This window comes from Nyctibius grandis, chromosome 3 (assembly GCF_013368605.1).
Source record: "Nyctibius grandis isolate bNycGra1 chromosome 3, bNycGra1.pri, whole genome shotgun sequence".
Classification (NCBI taxonomy): Eukaryota; Metazoa; Chordata; class Aves; order Nyctibiiformes; family Nyctibiidae; genus Nyctibius; species Nyctibius grandis.
The window spans coordinates 90,262,713-90,280,908 of record NC_090660.1 but is presented as its reverse complement, the minus strand read 5'-3'; the positions used below and the strand labels follow the sequence as shown (position 1 = coordinate 90,280,908).

The 18,196-nt window shown below is 35.8% G+C and overlaps 1 protein-coding gene across 3 annotated transcripts in view; it reads right to left on the bottom strand.

The window, feature by feature from the left end:
- Nucleotides 1–18,196, bottom strand: part of CSMD3 (CUB and Sushi multiple domains 3) — a 790,297-nt gene that overhangs the window by 459,171 nt on the left and 312,930 nt on the right. For all 3 annotated transcript variants that reach the window (XM_068397267.1, XM_068397268.1, XM_068397269.1), the window contains one exon: nt 9,974–10,098. In XM_068397267.1, coding sequence (XP_068253368.1) covers nt 9,974–10,098 — 125 coding nt within the window. The remainder of the gene's footprint in view (nt 1–9,973; nt 10,099–18,196) is intronic.

Below are 18,196 nucleotides of genomic sequence, written 5' to 3'. Positions count from 1 at the left end.
ATGTCACATTATACTGTCAGTCAAAGATAAGGGGAAACAGAAAACGAAGGAAAAACCAGGACATCAAAGTATTTAATAAGGTTAAAAAAATAGAACAGATTTTAAACAAGCTTCCCACATTTTTCTTTTAGGAAAATAAAAGATATTAACATAGACTGAGTTAGAAATCTGAGTTATCACCTCACTGTTAGTACTTAGCATCAGTGTTTTGAAAAATAATTATGGCAATCAAATATTGTTTTGCAAAATAGGAGGAAAAGATTTTTGGACAAGAAAAGATCCAGTTAACAGTTTTATACTCTGCCCCAGAAATTCCAAGTAAATTTAGACAAATTTTCTACTTCTGTGGAAACATAAGTATAACAGAATCTTTTAGCTTTATTGAGGAGAAACAGCTTTTACTGTTAATGATGGTACAGAGAGAGGACAAATTGTAACTTTCTCATGGAACTGCACCTCTAAGTATTAAAATTCCTTAAACTACAATATCCTGTTTAAAGATTTTTACATCTCTTGGGCCCTTCGCTACAAGAAAGACATTGAGGTGCTAGAGCGAGTCCAAAGAAGGGCAATGAAGCTGGTGACGGGTCTAGAAGACAAGTCTTATGGGGAGCTGCTGAGGGAACTGATGTGGTTTAGTCTGGAGAAAAGGAGGCTGAGGGGAGACCTTATCACTGTCTACTACTGCCTGAAAGGAGGTCGTATCAAAGTGGGTGTCAGTCTCTTATCCCAGGTAACAAGTGATGTAACAAGAGGAAATAGCCTCATGTTGCACCAGGGGATGTTTAGAATGGAGATTAGGAAAAATTTTTTCACGGAAAGGGTTATCAAACATTGGAACAGGCTGCCCAAGGAAGTGGTTGAGTCACCATCCCCGAAGATATTTAAAAGATGTATAGATGTGGTAGTTAGGGATATTGTTTAGTGGTGGACTTGGCAGTGCTAGGTTAACGGTTAGACTTGATGATCTTAAAGGTCCTTTCCAACCAAAGTGATTCTATGATTCTATGATTTCAGCTCAGAAAAATTCTGCTCAAGTTACTGGAGTGTATGTCATTCTCTCTGTACAAGGCTAGGATTCCTTAGAATTCCTCCTTTATGTGTAAAACCAAATTAACATTTGTTACCTTAACTAGGAAGGTGAGCAGTCAGACAGCTGTACACTTCATGTATTTTTCCAAGGCAAGGGATACTCCTGTCCACTTGGTATGATTGGTATGGTTGGGGATATGAAGTTTGGGGGCAGTCTTGGCTGCAGGGACCATGAGTGGAGCCACCTCTACACTGCCCTAGTGAGGCCAAACCTGGACTACTGTGTCCAGTTCTGGGCCCCCCAGTTCAAGAAAGATAAGGAACTATTGGAGAGAGTCCAGCGGAGGGCTACAAAGATAATCAGAGGACTGGAGCATCTCTCTTATGAGGAGAGGCTGAGGGAGCTGGATCTGTTTAGTCTCGAGAAAAGAAGACTGAGAGGGGATCTTATTGATGCTTACAAATACCTTAGGGGTGGATGTCAAGAGGGTGGGGCCAGGCTCTTCTCAGTGGTGCCCAGCAACAGGACAAGGGGCAATGGGCACAAACTGAAACACAGGAAGTTCCATCTGAATATGAGGAAAAATTTCTTTACTTTGAAGGTGACAGAACACTGGAACAGGCTCCCCAGAAAGCCTGTGGAGTCTCCTTCTCTGAAGATATTCAAAAGCTGCCTGGACATGACCCTGTTCTCTAGGTGAACCTGCTTTAGCAGAGGGTTGGACTAGATGGTCTCCAGATGTCCCTTCCCATCCTAACCATTCTGTGATTCTGTTATTCTCTGGTATCATGTCTGTGCAGATTTTTGGAGTAACATTTTCTCTCAGCTCTCTTGTTTCCCCTATGTACTTAGCTATCCAGCTTTCAGATGCTCCAAGTTCTTTGTTTTCCCTTTTCTTGTTTTTTCTAGACAATACCCTAATTCATGAGTATTTTTTTCTTAAGTTATTAGTTTTGATTTTTGGTTTTTAAAATTTCTTTTGGTGCTCATAGATGCTGTCCTGGTTTCATTGGGATTCTGTTTCAGTTTGTGGCCAGCCATGGTGATCAAGGCCATTAGCAGCTAAATCTAGGGCAGCTGACCCAGGCTGGCCCACAAGTGTATTCTATATCACTAACAATCAAGTTCACTATAAAAGGGAGGGCTTGCTAGGGGTAGGTGGGGCTGGTTTTGCTCTATCTTCTTCTGGTATACCTTTTTCCTTATTGCTGACAATTGTTATTCCTGGACAACCTGCTACAATTCTGTAGCTAAGTATACTTTTGTGTGTTTTATGTTAGCATTTATATTGGTTTCTTTATTTTATGAAATCTGTTTAATTTTGACCTGTGAGTCTCCCTCTTTTTCCCAATTTCCTTCCTCAGTTGGGGAAGGGACATTGGGTGAGAGGAAAAACTGTTATTGTTTAGCACTGTGTGCGGGCTCAGGTTTTTCAGACATGAGTTAATATATTTATATACAGAATAGTTTGCTATGTCTATCTAAAAAAACCAATAAAATATCAATGTTAATATATTTTAATGAATACAGAAGCTGTCACAGTATGCTAGTTTTTAATCTTATTTGTGAGGAGTGGAATACATTCAATTATAAGCATGCAATTTTTTCCATAAGATTTTTAGTGTCTCTTTAGTTGATGCTCTGGAAACTACTTATTTCAGTCCTGCTTATTAATTATTCTAATGATAAGATCTGGATCTTCACACAGGAAAATGTACATACAGGTAAAAGCATACATTACTAGGCATATAAAAGTAGATAACAGCTAGAAAACAAGATTTTATTACAATTATAAGCTGAACTGAGCAATGAAGAATATATTATATTTCCTTTATGAAGAGCGACAGTTAATATATGTTCTAGATATTGTTAATTTACAGTATGTCACAAAAACTTAGAACATTTAAGTAAAAAATATTTTCACATCTACCGAGACTTCTGCTTAAATATTTAAAAATCGTTTATAGAGACTAATTATTTCAGTTTTATAATACCTCTGTGAAGTAGAAAGGCATGTAGCTTTTGTAGAATGAATATCCCCACTTAGAAAATTATTGACTGTTTTCAGGTCATCTAAATTTTGGTTGAGTTCCTTAATCCTTATTTAGTCTTTACTGAGTACCTCTAAAAGCCTAGCACTAGACAATAGAGAACACCAGGATGGGTGCACTTCAAGACATCTGATAATGGCTCCAGGTCACACAATAATTCAATGACAAGCCCAGAATTCCTCATTAGAGACTATTGCTTTAATTATTAGATCACCCATCTTTTGGCACTGCTTGGGGATACCATATTCCTAGGAAGACCTCTGTTTAAACCATCTCTGTGTTATATAATCTCTAGAGTTATGGAAATTATACATTAAATATCAAGTACCTATCCTAAGCCTTATCCAAATCCAGATTATTTCCTATAGTATATTACTTGTATTTTGCCTAGACTACTTTAAGTCTTTAAAGTTAATTATCTTAGCTTTCCTTCAAGGAGAAAGTATCCTCCTCCCCACGTACACAGACATAACTTCGCCATATCCAGGCATATCATCTAACGGGATATAGTTCCTGGAATAACTTGTTAAAGTACTTTGAAGAACAACAACAAACTATTAATGACCAGCAGGGAAAACAAATTACTGACATTTACCATGCAAAATATTACAGTTTCATTTTATTTTTTTTCACTGGATTTTAGAGGCAAGAGTGTCAGTTACAGTAGCTCAGAAACATAACCTGAGTAAAAAATATCCTACTGTTATGAAAAGACAATCAAACTGGAAGATATGCACATAGTTATAGGTAGAAAAATGTGTGAAAATGCAAGAAATAGTTCCTTCTCTCCACTGAGCACTGGGAAAGTCCCTTCTAAAATACTAAGCCTATTTTTAGAAACTATATTTTAAGAAAGATACGCTTTTGTTGGGAAAATGATGAAAAAGGCTGGAGGTCTATAAATATGACCCATGAGGAAGGAGTGACTGGACTGCTGTTGATGAGTTTAATGAAGAGCGGGTATTCTTGAAGTATAAAGTAAGCCTTTGAAAAGACAAATTAAATAACCTACTCTTTATATAGAAGCACCTATTGAAATAAGTTGCTTAAGTACAGCAAAAAAGATTCAGAATTGAATTAGAAAAATTCTTCTACTTGTAAGGCTAATGAAGGACTGGAGTGCTCGAGTAGGACCTAAGAGTACTTTCCTTGGAAATAAAGAATGTCAGACAAACATCTCCTGGGAATAAATACAGCTGGAGTAAGGAAGTAGTTCTGATCTGTTAGCATCACTTTCAGCCCTATTGATCTATGATGCGTTATCTGTATATATGGGTGTGTGTATACACGTATACATACATTGTTAGTCAGCAACAAGTTTAAGAGGTCCAGATACATGTCTGCATTTTTAAGAGAAGTGAGGCAAAGGTGAATTTTTCAAAAATGTACTATAGGTAAGTAAAGGTACTTATAAAGGCAAGAACTACAGTTCGTAAAATACATTCTGCTTGCATATCCATGTTAATCAAACTAATGTTTACAATTTATAAAATGAAAGATATTGGGTACGTGAATTCATCATTTTAAAAAATCCCTTTAGTCAGTGAAATTAACTGACCAATTAGCAATACAAAGCAAAAAAACTGTTCTAAATTTGTCAGAACCCAATTCAAATATGTAGTATCATTTGTTCCTTTTTCTACTAATAATTCAAATTACTTTGTAACCTGCCTATTAATTGGATGATCATGATTTCAATTATAAATCGTGTCTCTCCTTTTATTTTCTGAGGTACAAAGAATTATTTCAGAAACTCTTTTTTTTCTTTTTTTTCTACAGATTAGATGAGCTTTTCCAAAATACTCTACTTGTTGCTGACTTTCCAGCAGACTTATAAAAAGCAGCATTCATAAAGGTTTCACAGGGTCTGACAAAGAAGCAAGCAGCAAACAGGAGAGGCATGTATGAAAATAAAAAGGCTAATCGACCAACTGTGAATAGATCTATCCATTTCATTTCCTGAAACGTAAATGAGAGGAAGAGATTTATCAACTGGCAAATAGTTTCATAAAGTAGATAATTGTCTCTGCTTAAGTTGGCTTTGTAATAAAGGCATTGCCCTGTAGGGGAATACTGAATCCCATGGAAGATAAGTAAGTAGGGTCTCAATGCTGAAGTGTTTAAACTTTCTCTGTTGAATGAAGTCACAGAGAAGTCAATATAAGCAGTCATGCTATTACATTCACAGGTATTAAGTATTTCTTGGGATATGAAATAACTAGCAACTGCAGAAATTTTCATCTTTCAAATAATAGACTTCAACTGTAACTCATTGTGCAGTAAATGCCTTGGCAAAGATTCTCATGTCATCTTTTGAACATTTTTTTTTCCTCAGGAAGGATGGGAAGGCATTGTTTGTTTTGTTGTCCTGTAACAACTGTATGCTACAAAATTTGCATGAGGCAAATTAAATTGGAACAAATTTTAAAACCCCCAGCAGAATTTTAGGTTTGCCTGTTGCATTGACCTTGAAAAAGTCCAGTTAAAAAAACAAATGTCTGAGAGCATGAATCCACTTTAAAATTTCAATAAAAACCAGAAAGTGACCAGTTAATTTTCAGCTGCTGCTTATGTTAATTTATCTGCTTATCTACAATATAAAGCCATACTTTCCTCATAGCTCCAAATTCTAACTTATTTTCAATATACCTTGTTCATAAATCACAATGGGGCAAATGCCTTGATTTTCTGCCATATTTCTTCACCAGGTCCATCTACCTAACTACTATTTTGCTAGGGTGATGGGAGACATAAATTATAAAATATGTATAAAAAATATAAAAAGATTAAAAAGAAAGCATAATTGTTAAGGTAAACGACAAGATAATCCAACTGCAATTAAATCTGGTCAGGATATTTAATGTAACTTCACAATTTTCTCACAGTGTCTTCTAGAAGTCAAAAGATTCAGAAATCAACCAAACCTTCACAGTAGCATTTTCCTGGAAACTAGTCTTAAGGTCTAAAAGATGTTGATAAACTACGATATTTGTTTATATTTTGGAAGTGATGTATCAGTTTTCCTTCTCAAAGTCCTATTATATTTCTCCTGTAGAAATGCTTCAGATTTATTCCAGATTCACATTATCTTATGCCAGTTCCAGCTGGTATTATATGGTAACTCCTAAAGAGAGTTTATCTTTCATTTTTGGCAGGCAATTATACTTAGCCACTCATATGCCCTATGAGAACAACTCCTGAGGATTTATGATGTCAAATCAAATGCATCTAACAGAATTGGAAAGTTCCTGGTTAGAACTCTGCCCGATTGTAGTATATTAATGTAACTAATTGTTGATATTCACATGCCACTTTTGAAACATGTATCATTACTGTGAGTTTTTTTGGTGTGTGCACAATATAATTTATATAAGTGAATGAAAACAATTGTAGGCTCTGCTGTTCAAAAAGTAAACATTACGTGATAAAAAACAACACTTTAAGTGACATTTTAAAGAATAACAGGTGAATTATCTAATATACCACCTGTGCCCTTGTTATCTGCAAAGCTGCATCAGTTCACAAGAAAATAATATTTTCTTGCATAAAATAATATTTATTCATGATTACCTAATTTGTTTACTCTAATGGTTTGTACACAAACATGGAAGTTCAACAATCAGATGCACACAGATTTTTGCGGATGCTTTCTTCCTGTTACTATGCGACATTTATGTTACTTATGTAAAATTCTTTCAAAATGTTTATTGTATGTTCTTTGCATGAAATGTTGAGAAGGCAGAATTATTAGTCTAGAAGAAATGTTTATATTCCAGCTTTAGTATATCTAAGAGCCTAATTGAAATATCTTGTTAATCAAAACAACCAAAATTATAGCACAACAAAGGTACTTGAATCAGTAATTTTAATGCAACTAATGGCACTCTAAAGCATTTCATATTTGACAAACTAATATCTATATCAGCTCTCTGTTTTTTCACCATATGGCATTGTATCAATTCCTAATAACTTTCTTAATATTGGTCTTCTGCTTTTTAAGGTGGAATTAGGTAATTCCATGAAGTTGGTGAGTGCAAAGAAGTGAAACACCGTCCTTTTCGTTGTGAATTACATCTTCTACCTATGTATAATGGTGGGGTTGGATATTTAGTTAATACACATTCTGCAGTTTCACATTTAGACGAAAGTTGATCAGAACTGCTAGCTTCCAATGGATTTATTACTTTTTTTTTCTTTCTAGTTCAGTATTAATGCTTACTTTACCATTAGACACATTTACAAACATGATTTGTAAATCATTTTGTCCTTTCTAAACATAGTCATACTGGGAGAAAATAAAAAATGCACTGAAGCATGTGGTTACCCTTTTATACTTAAGCACACCTGCTGCTATTCACAATTCAAAACTTGTACAAAAGTGAAAAGCAATATATTTAACAACCATTTATGCTTGAAGACCATAGTGCCCAAAAGCTAGTAAGCTGCCATTCTAAACTTACAAGTAGTTAAGCATACATCTCAGTCTTATCACAGTACTGCTGAAAACACTTTATTGCCTGTCAGGAGAGATACCTTTTAAAAAAACTGACTCTCTGCAACTGTATTTTGGTATTGATAAATGAAATGCGAATTGCAGGATGCTTTCCTTTTAAAGTGACTTTTCAATGACAGGTTACTAAATTTTGTTATCAAATACATAATACGCAGAGGTTAGAAAGATTTGAGGTACAATTACCATTTATGTTACCATTTATGTGGGATATGAAAGCCAAGAATCTTTTGAATGTCATTTTGCCATGGCAGTCTGTCATGATTTAAAGCTGGGACGGCTATTAAACTGGTGGCAGACGCTCTCTATTAACCCTCCTCCCCCTCCCCCAGAAGGGGAAGGAACAGAGAAAAGGGAGAGAAACTTACAGGTTGGAATATATAAATCCTGTCATGCAGCCACACTTATTTGTGGTCTTAATGATGATTTTTTTTTTTTTTTCATGAATCAGTTTTGAAATCTGGGTGTTCTTTAATTTAGAAAACAGAGAAAATAGGGATTGGAAGAACTTTGAAAAGATATTTAGTCCATTACCCCAGCTCAAGATGCGATTACATGTATTTAAACTCTCCTGGATATATGTATATCTCACACGCTTTTGAAAAGTTCTACTCACATACTTAAATATTCTTTACTTCAGAAAGTTTTGCTAGTGTCCAACCATAAACCAAAACAATTGTAGACTATTACATTTTATGCTTTCCCTCTTCTATCTCTAGATTCTTCTTTCTCTATATCAAAGTAGCCCAGTTCCTACCCACTTGTTTACATGAAGTTATATTTTAGAGAATTTTGACCCTTTTTAGTTCCATTTTCACCGGTCCACACCTTTTTTGGAACTTCATTTCCATAATGGAAAAAATCAGGGGTATGCACACTACATAGCTTTAGGCACCTAAGATGGGAGATGGGATTCTTGATTTAACCAGCTGTGTCTGACAACCTCCTCCAGCGAGAAATCCATAGACAAGACTAATAGACGCTGTCACACTGTTTAACAGTGCGTGTGAACACCCTTATACCAGTATACAACACCCAGCTCATTACACTGGAAGATTAGGAGATTATCATCCTAAAACAGGTATCTAATTTAGGATATGTGAATACACTGAAAAACTCTTGTAGATAGAGCCTTACTAGTTTTACTATAAATAAAGGTTTCATTTATGTGCATTACATGATTAATTCTGCAATGCATGCATTTCTGTGTGTGTCTGTCTTTAGAGATTTCTAGTAATTATACATACATATAGTACACAGTAGTAGGATATAAAATGTTAATATTATGTATATTTATATGTATACAACTAAACTTTTTACTTGTTTATCTGATATGCTATTATTGAAGCATATACTGCTGTGATCTGCTGTAAACCTGTTTCTGCAGCTGTAATAACTGTTATGTTTTTGTTCATCTCAGATTTGGTTAGCTGATTATTCCAACTTACATCTAGCACTTCATTCTTATCCATTTAGACTGTCCTGATATTTTATTAGCCAAAAAAAAAAAAATCACCCATGTATTTTTCTAGCTTTTGTGGATTTCTACTATACACCATCTGGATACCACCCTCAGATTTTTTTTGCCGCCTTCCACTGCTCAGAAACATCTCACAGTTCTCTCTGCACATTAGGATAAGCATCCATAGCCTTGAATTAAAAGATAAATGTCCCCTCTCTTTCCCATACCCAAGTGTTCTTTCTGGACAAACTCTACTTTTCAATATTGGGCTTTGCTGTTATGTCAATTTACATGTATATGTATACACTATTCATTATATATACTAATGTATATATAATATACATATACACTAATACTTTCATTCCTTGATTCAGGTATTCATCGTACTTCTTTCCATAGTATTGGGACATCAAATGTATTCAGCAGAATGACTTTGTGCTTTTCTTCTCTTACATTTTTCTGTTTTTTTTGCCCTTTATCCATTTGGTCAGGGACAAAACCAGGTATAGACTTAGTTCTCCAGTCCTTATCAATACTAACGTCACATCTTTCTCATCTGCTTAGTAAAGATGAAATGAATATGCTTCATGAACTACTGATTGTATACTGAATCACTCCAATTTTGAAATCCATTTTGGTAAATCTTAATATTTAGCCTGTGATTGATAGATTTTCATCAGCTCATTATGAAGTGAACCTCATAATGTAGGTTCCCAAGTAAAATAAAGCATACTGAAATACAGACAAAGTTCACATTAAACAAAACAGTATAGGTGGGACCTTTTTTACTAAGAAAGTGGGGACACTAGGATTAAAACTTCAAGTACTTAAAAATATTGATTTAGTAGGATTAGCTATAAAACAATAGATATATGTGAAATGAATAAATCACTACAAGGGTAAGAATTCTTCTTTACCTTTACACACAGGTCTATGATCACTCCATGCAGCAAAAACTTCAGCTATCCTCTGACAGGTGATACTTTTTGCACCTTGTAGCACATAATCTTCATCGCAGGAAAACTGTACTGTTGTTCCCAAGCTAAAATCAAACAATGACATAAGAAGAAGCATTTTTTACAAATAGATATCAGTCAATTTTTCCATTCTTTTAGGTATGACAGCCCTGACAAATGATACAAACATGTAATTTAGTAAATATGATTTTTTGCTCTTAGTAGTAAAAGGCTGCAGGCTATGTGCTGGCCTGACAGTGCACAGTGTTCAGCCCTCTCTCGGCTTGCTTTAGCCAGAGTAGGTTTATATCTTATTTTTTTTTAACAGTCATCGGGAGGTCGAGTGACTATTTTCTGACCTAACTTATGACTTGCATAAAGTAAAGGTTTGATAAACCTGGGCACTACATAACAAGCAGTAGCTATTTATGTTAGCTGAAGGTAGGAAACTATGAGAAAGAGATATAAGGATATCAGATAGAAGAACCAAAAGGTCAACAACTCGGGAAGAAATCCCCCCTATAAACATTGTAGTCCTCCCAGTATAGACCTCAGGATACAGATGACTTGCTATAAATGTCCCCCATCCCTGCTTTTGATTGTAGAACCAGAGGAGCATTGGAAGCGGGAGCACAATATCAGAGAAAAGGATTAGATACTAATAAGGTTTCTTTTATTAAAAAAAAAGGTATACTATTAATAGGACTTTCCTGTATTAATTTGGACTAGGAATGCATTATTGTAAATAGACTCATAATAGCTGGTTTTATATTTTGACTAGTAGGTTAAGATTTTCATTAGGCTACCAGTAAAGTCTTGACTCCATATAAGTAATGTGTTTTCTCTTGCCAGTAACAAGATTCTGAATATAACAGCTACTACACAATGAAAGTTACAAGCTGAATATGAACATTTGCTCCTTTAGCTGGCATATGTTTCTCAAATTAATGGAAGAAAATAAAATAACGCTAAAAATGTCTAAGTATTTATCTGTGATTATTTATGAAGTGATAATGCTGGCTTCAAAAGATTTTGTACTTTTTCATATGGAGCTGACATTTGGTGTTGCAAACTTGGCACAGAACAAAGCAGGAAATAAGCCCAGAAAAACTTTTGTCTGTTTTATTATGTTATGTCTTTCTGAGGGGAGGACTCGGGGTTTTTTTTCAGTTTGGAAAAGTTAAAGAACTCAATACATAAATGTGTATTATTGATATAATTCTTCTTCTCCTTTAATAGCATTATTGTTTCAAGTACTGATTACAGTTGAAAATAGTCAATATATCATGCCTTCCTCTGACATCAGAAGCTTACACTCCATAATTTCACCTTGCTGTTTTTAAAAGGTTGTCTGTCACAGTTTTAAAGTATTTCTATAAACTGACTGTGGACAACATATAGTGTCACAAAGGTCTTCAGAGAGCACCTTTTACCTTTTCAGTTGTTAAATGATCATCATTATGTTTTTGAGTTAAAAGGCAGTGTTACAATTTATCCTATTCCTTATATAAGACTGATGAGGAAGAATCATAGATCTGTGATTTAATATGTTACCTCATGCTTGTGCCAAAAATGAATGACCTTTGGGAAATACTCTTCTTTTCCCCTCCAATTAAGAAGGAATAAACCCAAAAGACTAAAATAGAGATGTTATTGAAGAAGTTCTTAGAAGAATCAAGCAAACTAAAAATATTTTGAAAATCTCATGTATGGTGGTACTGCATTTTGTAGTGAAGGACATTTCGTAAGTGGAATTTGGAGGACTATCATCACTTTTATCACCCTTAGAGTGGGTGCTAATAAAGCTTTATGTTTTGGTATTAAAAATGTGATAATACCTTGCAGAAAAAAATCATACAGCATTATTTAGCAAACTCCACAGTGACTCTGTAAAGATACTTGCATGCACATAACCAAGACCAGCATTTTACAATGAGAAATACAACAAAATACAGTATTTTGAAAAGGCTTCCAAAAGGAAAATGTCATAAAAGTGGAAAAGTACAAACTCCTTTTCCTTCATTATCCTTATTTTTAGATGGCCTAGTATTAACAAGTATTTCCATTATACATAATAGCTAACACAAAGTACATGACCAATGGTGTTCCCTAGTCTAGGCACAGCTAAGACTGTTGTATTAGTAAGTGGAGTTAGTAAATGATGTTAGTAAGTGTAAAGCACTAGGGCACAAAGACCCACTCAAAACCTAACTAAACATAGGTGTGCTGGTATTCTGTGAAAACGGAAGAGCAGTCCTTATTCATGGTGGAATAAGGGAAGTGCTGATATAAAAACAAACAGAACGGTGAAGTAAATTATTTTTTAATGGCATTTGTCATTGTACTTTTTTTATCATGTCCCAATCATTTTGTGTACATACATATTTGTATATGGGCTTTTAAAAATCAATGTAGAAATCTGAATACCTGAAAAGTATGCAAGGTTTGATTTTCTCTACTAGTTCTGCTATAACCGAACAGAAGAAGATAGCTTCTTAATTTAACTACCTGTTAAAAAGAAATTAGGCACTTTTTTATTTCTAATTTTGGTACAGTTCCTTGAAAAATCTTCCCTCCTAATTTGGTCATGGGGAAATTAGTATATCATCAATACTGAACAGTAGCAGGGTATTTCATTCTAACTCAAATGTATCAAAATATCAGATCACAAAATCATTGATTTCAAAGAATTCTGCCTAGATTTACATTTTGATTCAGTCAGGACCTGAATTAACTTTTTCTGGGATAATGCTCACAGTAAGTGCTTTTTCAGTTCTATTCTAGTCAAAATACAAGGTGACTTTTGTTTCGTAACACACATTTTGTATAGAATATTATCTACCAGATCTTAGCATCAGGTGTGTATTTAAACTTTTTCTTAATGTATAACCCCTCAAAGTATCTCAGAGGTTTTCCTAACCACATTTGCCTTGATAAATTATTTTATACGTACACATGGCTTACAAGACTTTGGCCACACCGTGCATGTAGTTCTCTGGGTATTTTAAGATCAGACATGGAGGAACTCCCCAGAAGTCTATGTTATAGCAGCTTTCCTGTATGATCTTGTAAGTCATGGAATTATCTGACACTCCTCAGATGAATGCCATAGATCTTTATCCTGTTACCCAGCCTTTGCTATGTTACCTATTTTAAAAAATTTTGGTTTCTAAATCTCTGTAAGCAAAGTCTCTGTACTGGCATAGTTCTTCATTTATCTAAATAAACGACTTAAGGCTCCTTTATAACTCTCTAAAACTGGCAATTTTGCAAAGAGATTGGAAGAGGTCTGAGGATATTACTCAATAATGATAGGATATCACTATTGATTTGTCTGGGATCTTCAAATCTGTGTTTGATCCTACAAGGTATAGCATTCCTTTTTGCTGAAACACATACTAAAATTCTTTTTTTTTTTTGCAGGGTTTGGCTTGTAAATAATAAGCTTTGTTTTTCTCTCCTTATAGGTAGGATTTTTATTACTGTAATAGTAATTTCAGTTTCAGTTCAATTTACAAAGGTGGTCAAAAAATTAAAGACTGAGCACACATTCCAGAGATTAATTTTTGTTAGGTAATCAATTGAAATACATCTATGATGAAAATAGTTACTAGAGAAGATTCATACTAAACAAAACAAGAACTAAATTTAAGTGAGTTAGAAATGTTAAATGTTTGAAAGGGAATGATGTTAGCACAACATAGCTCATGAAATCTGGGGAGTACCTGAGCTTTACAGAGACATAGATAATAAATAAAGAGGACAGGAAAGATGATACAGTCACATGAACAGACACCTCAGAAAAGGATGATTTGATAGTGGGTAACAGCTCTATACACTATTCCAAAAACAGTTCCTGTTCATGTAAGAAATAAGAATGTTTCTGAAAGAAGGGGATAAAGAATAGCGGCAGAGTCCATGAAAAACAGAGGAAGATATAAAAGTGGAAAACTGAGAAAAATAAAAATGTAAACATAATGTAAAGGTCCTTGCAAGGTAAGGTTGAAAACCTTCTATATGAGACTGAGGAAAAAGAGCCTCAGATCACACTGTTGGAGGAAAAAAAAAAAGGCAGATCATACTGTTGGAGGAAATTTAAAAAAAGAAAAAATTATGAAATCGGGGGCCAGCCAACATGGATTCATGAAAGGCAGGTCCTGCTCGACCAACCTGATCTCCTTCTATGATCAAGTGACCTGCTTAGTAGATGAGGGCAGGGCTGTGGATGTAGTCTGTCTAGACTTCAGTAAGGCATTTGACACTGTCTCCCACAGCATCCTCCTAGACAAACTGTCTGCCCGGGGCTTGGATGGGTGGACTCTTCGATGGGTTAAAAACTGGCTGGGTGGCTGAGCCCAGAGAGTGGTGGTGAATGGGGCAAAGTCCAACTGGCAGCCGGTCACTAGAGGTGTTCTCCAGGGCTCAGTTCTGGGGCTGGTGCTGTTCAATATCTTTATAGATGATCTAGATGTAAGGGTTGGGTGGAAGTGTCGATCTGCTAGAGGGTAGGAAGGCCCTACAGAGGGATCTGGACAGGTTAGATAGATGGGCCGAGACCAACGGCATGAGGTTCAACAAGAACAAGTGCCCGGTCTTACACTTTGGCCACAACAACCCCATGCAGCGCTACAGGCTGGGGGAAGAGTGGTTAGAAAGCGGCCCGGCGGAAAGTGACCTGGGGGTGCTGATCGACAGCAGGCTAAACATGAGCCAGCAGTGTGCCCAGGTGGCCAAGAAGGCCAATGGCATCCTGGTCTCTATTAAGAATAGTGTAGCCAGCCGGTCTAGGGAAGTGATCGTCCCTCTTACTCAGCACTGGTAAGGCTGCACCCTGAATATTGTGTCCAGTTGTGGGCCCCGCACTTCAAGAAAGATGTTGAGGTGTTGGAGCGAGTCCAGAGCAGGATGACCAAGCTGGTGAAGGCTCTGGAGTGTATGACCTATGAGGAACGGCTGAGGGAGCTGGGGTTGTTTAGCCTGGAGAAGAGGAGGCTCCGAGGTGACCTTATTGCCATCTACAACTGCCTGAAGGGAGGTTGTAGTGAAGTGGGAGTCGGCCTCTTCTCCCAGGCAACTGGCGATAGGACAAGAGGACACAGCCTCAAGCTTCGCCGGGGAGGTTCAGGTTGGATGTTAGGAAGAATTTCTTCTCAGAAAGGGTCATTAGACATTGGAATGGGCTGCCCAGGGAGGTGGTGGAGTCACCATCTCTGGATGTGTTTAAGAAAAGACTGGACATGGCACTTAGTGCCATGGTCTAGTTGACATGGTGGTGTCAGGGCAATGGTTGGACTCGATGATTCCAGAGGTCTCTTCCAACCTGATTGATATTGTGATTCTGTAATAAGTAGAGATGCAAAGTTCTGCATTATTGATCAGTAATGTGTTCTCATCATGAACAAAACAAACTATGAACTAAACTACTTTAGAAGTGGTGACAGCAGATCAAGTGAAATTATTACTCAGCTGGTGAGGCTGTATCTGCAATATTAAGCTCAGTGTTTGGTCTCCCACTTTAAGATATATATTGATAAAAACTATAAAGGGTTTGGAGGTTAGTCAGAGGCTTAGAGCATATGACCTACAGTACAAAGTTGAAGTAGCTAGGCTTAATTAGTCTGACAAAGAGGAAGCTAAGGTACTATCTAATAGCAGACCACAACTACTTCAAGAACCTTTACAAAGATGATGAAGCCAAACTTTTCTTCATGTGGCAGACAACATACAAGGGGCAGTTTAGGAGATTCAGGTTTTACATTGCCAGAAACTTCTTCCAAGAAAGGCAGGGCAGAATTGGAACAGCATACCCAGACTGTTGTGAAATCTCCATTCTTGGGAGTTTCCATGACTGGCTAAACAAAGCCACAGCTGATCTGATTTAGTGTTGGCATTAGTCCTGCTTTGGGCAGGAGGTTGGAGATGATGCTCTCTCAAGGACCCTTCCAATTAATATTTCTGCGACTCAGGCTGTTCAATTTATTTTGAACTCATATAAAGCTTTTTCATCTTCAACATACTGTGGTAAAGCAGTTCATAACTTCAAAAATACATGCTTGGCCTGTGTCTCTCAGTAACTTCATCTGCCAATTTCTAACAACACAAAAAATGATTGCCATTAGGTTTGCATTTTCAGGAAAGAAACCCAAACTTTAGATATATTTTCATTAGGAAAAATGTTTGAGTAAATATTAAGTATGACAGTTACACAAATTTGAGAAAACACTTTAATCCCATATCTATTTTTGAAGTCTTCATCATCTGCCCCAAATTTGGGATCTTTAGAGAAGACAAAATAAAGCAGTAAGAAGGAGCCTAAACTGAAGCTATAGAATCTCTAAAGGATGCAAAAGAGGAGGTTTAAAATTTTGAACTTCATATGAAGTTTATATCGAATAGTAGTAGTAGTAGTAGTATTATAGTGCAACAGTTGACATACATGTAGCAAACTAACCCATTTTAGATTATTTTCCTCCATTATTTGATATATTCTTTAAATTATTATAGAAGAAGAATCAATTATGCAAGGAATCAAAAACTCAAGCTCAGCTGTAACAATTGATTATTATTATGCATTTTGAATTCACATTTCTCTTGTAAATTTTGTGATGGATAGGTGGGACAGACTAGAAGAAGGAGATAATGTGGTTTGGATTTTTGCACTGATATGCAGGGAATACATCTGAATTCATACATTGCAGTAGTATTCTTTTTCTGTGGAATCAACTGAAAAGTCCTATATACATTGAAGAATAGAAAAAAGTATTCTCTGAGATTCACATCTTTCTGCCATATTAACTTATTCTGTCCACACCTGCAACTGAACAAGTTGAGTAACTACACCATTTTTTTCCATAGAAAAAAAAACAACCAGAAATACCTCTTAAAGTTTGTCCCTATTAATTAATTTAATATTATGATATATTTTAATGGTAGTGTAAATAAATAATCAGTATTGCAGCACATATGTTGTGTTCTCCATCTGTAGTAAAAGAAGCTAAATCTATACATAAGCTTTCATGACTATGCACAGTGAAGTACATTTTCTTAACCTAGCAACTTTCTACACACCACTGATCCATAATTATTTATGTGCAAGCTACAGATAAAACCTACTGTAGTCTATTTGAGCCACAGTAGGAGAGTTGACCTAAGCCACAGCATCTGTCCCAAGTTAAGAGCATGCATAGGAATATTTTTGTAGTTCAGTCGATACAGTACTTGGAAATATTACTGCAAGACTTTAGTATTCCAAGGTATAATGTTAAAATATCTAAATCTTCTAAACTTCTGGTCAAGAAAAATCCTTACCACATGCCGACAAAGCTAAAGTAATGATTAAATTTCAGTTGCAGAGGATCTCCCAATACTCTGTAGATCATTGGTAATTCTGCTTAAACAGTTCTTAAGGTGTCACCTTTTCCCATAAAGCTTATACTGTCAGAGCCTTCTGCTTGACAAAGGAACCACTTAGGTGCTGACAAATGATCACTCTAACACTTATTATCTTCAAATGTTAGGAAGTGTGTAGAGGGGTTTTTGGAGCAGAATGGTCATGTAATGAGCCAGAAGTATGAGAGTATGGAGTGAAGGCCTAGCTGTGTGAGAAGATTCATGTAGCTAGTGTCAACAAGCCGACCTTCGAGAGATGAGGAAAAACAGCAGCTGAGCAAACAAGAATTGAGGGAGTAGCCGGTGGGAGCCGAACACGGAGGAGAAGAAACAAGAACTGATGGAGCCAATTAAGGAAGGACCAGTGGCAGAGCAGTGACCAATCAACACATCAAAGAAGAGTATGTTTAGTAATATTAACCAGTAGCAATGCACATGCTTACAGCCAGGGAAAGTACAAAATGTATAAAAGGGACAGCTTATGCTTAATAAACGTCTTCACTTTGATTCACATTGGATTTTGTGGAGGCGTGTTTCTTCTCCTCAGAAGTGTACTGTGAGATATGTAAAATACATCTTTTGAACAAAACTGAATGTAATAAACCCAATTAATTTAAAAATTATCAATCTCTCTCCTACTTATTTCTTCCTTTTCTCTTTCCTCACTTAGGTGTTTTGAAGGGATCTGTAAACATGATGTTAATGTGAAATTAGCATATGACATATAGCTTTAGATTTATTATTTTATTATAGTACAAAAGTAGTCTATATATCAAATATATAATAATATGTATG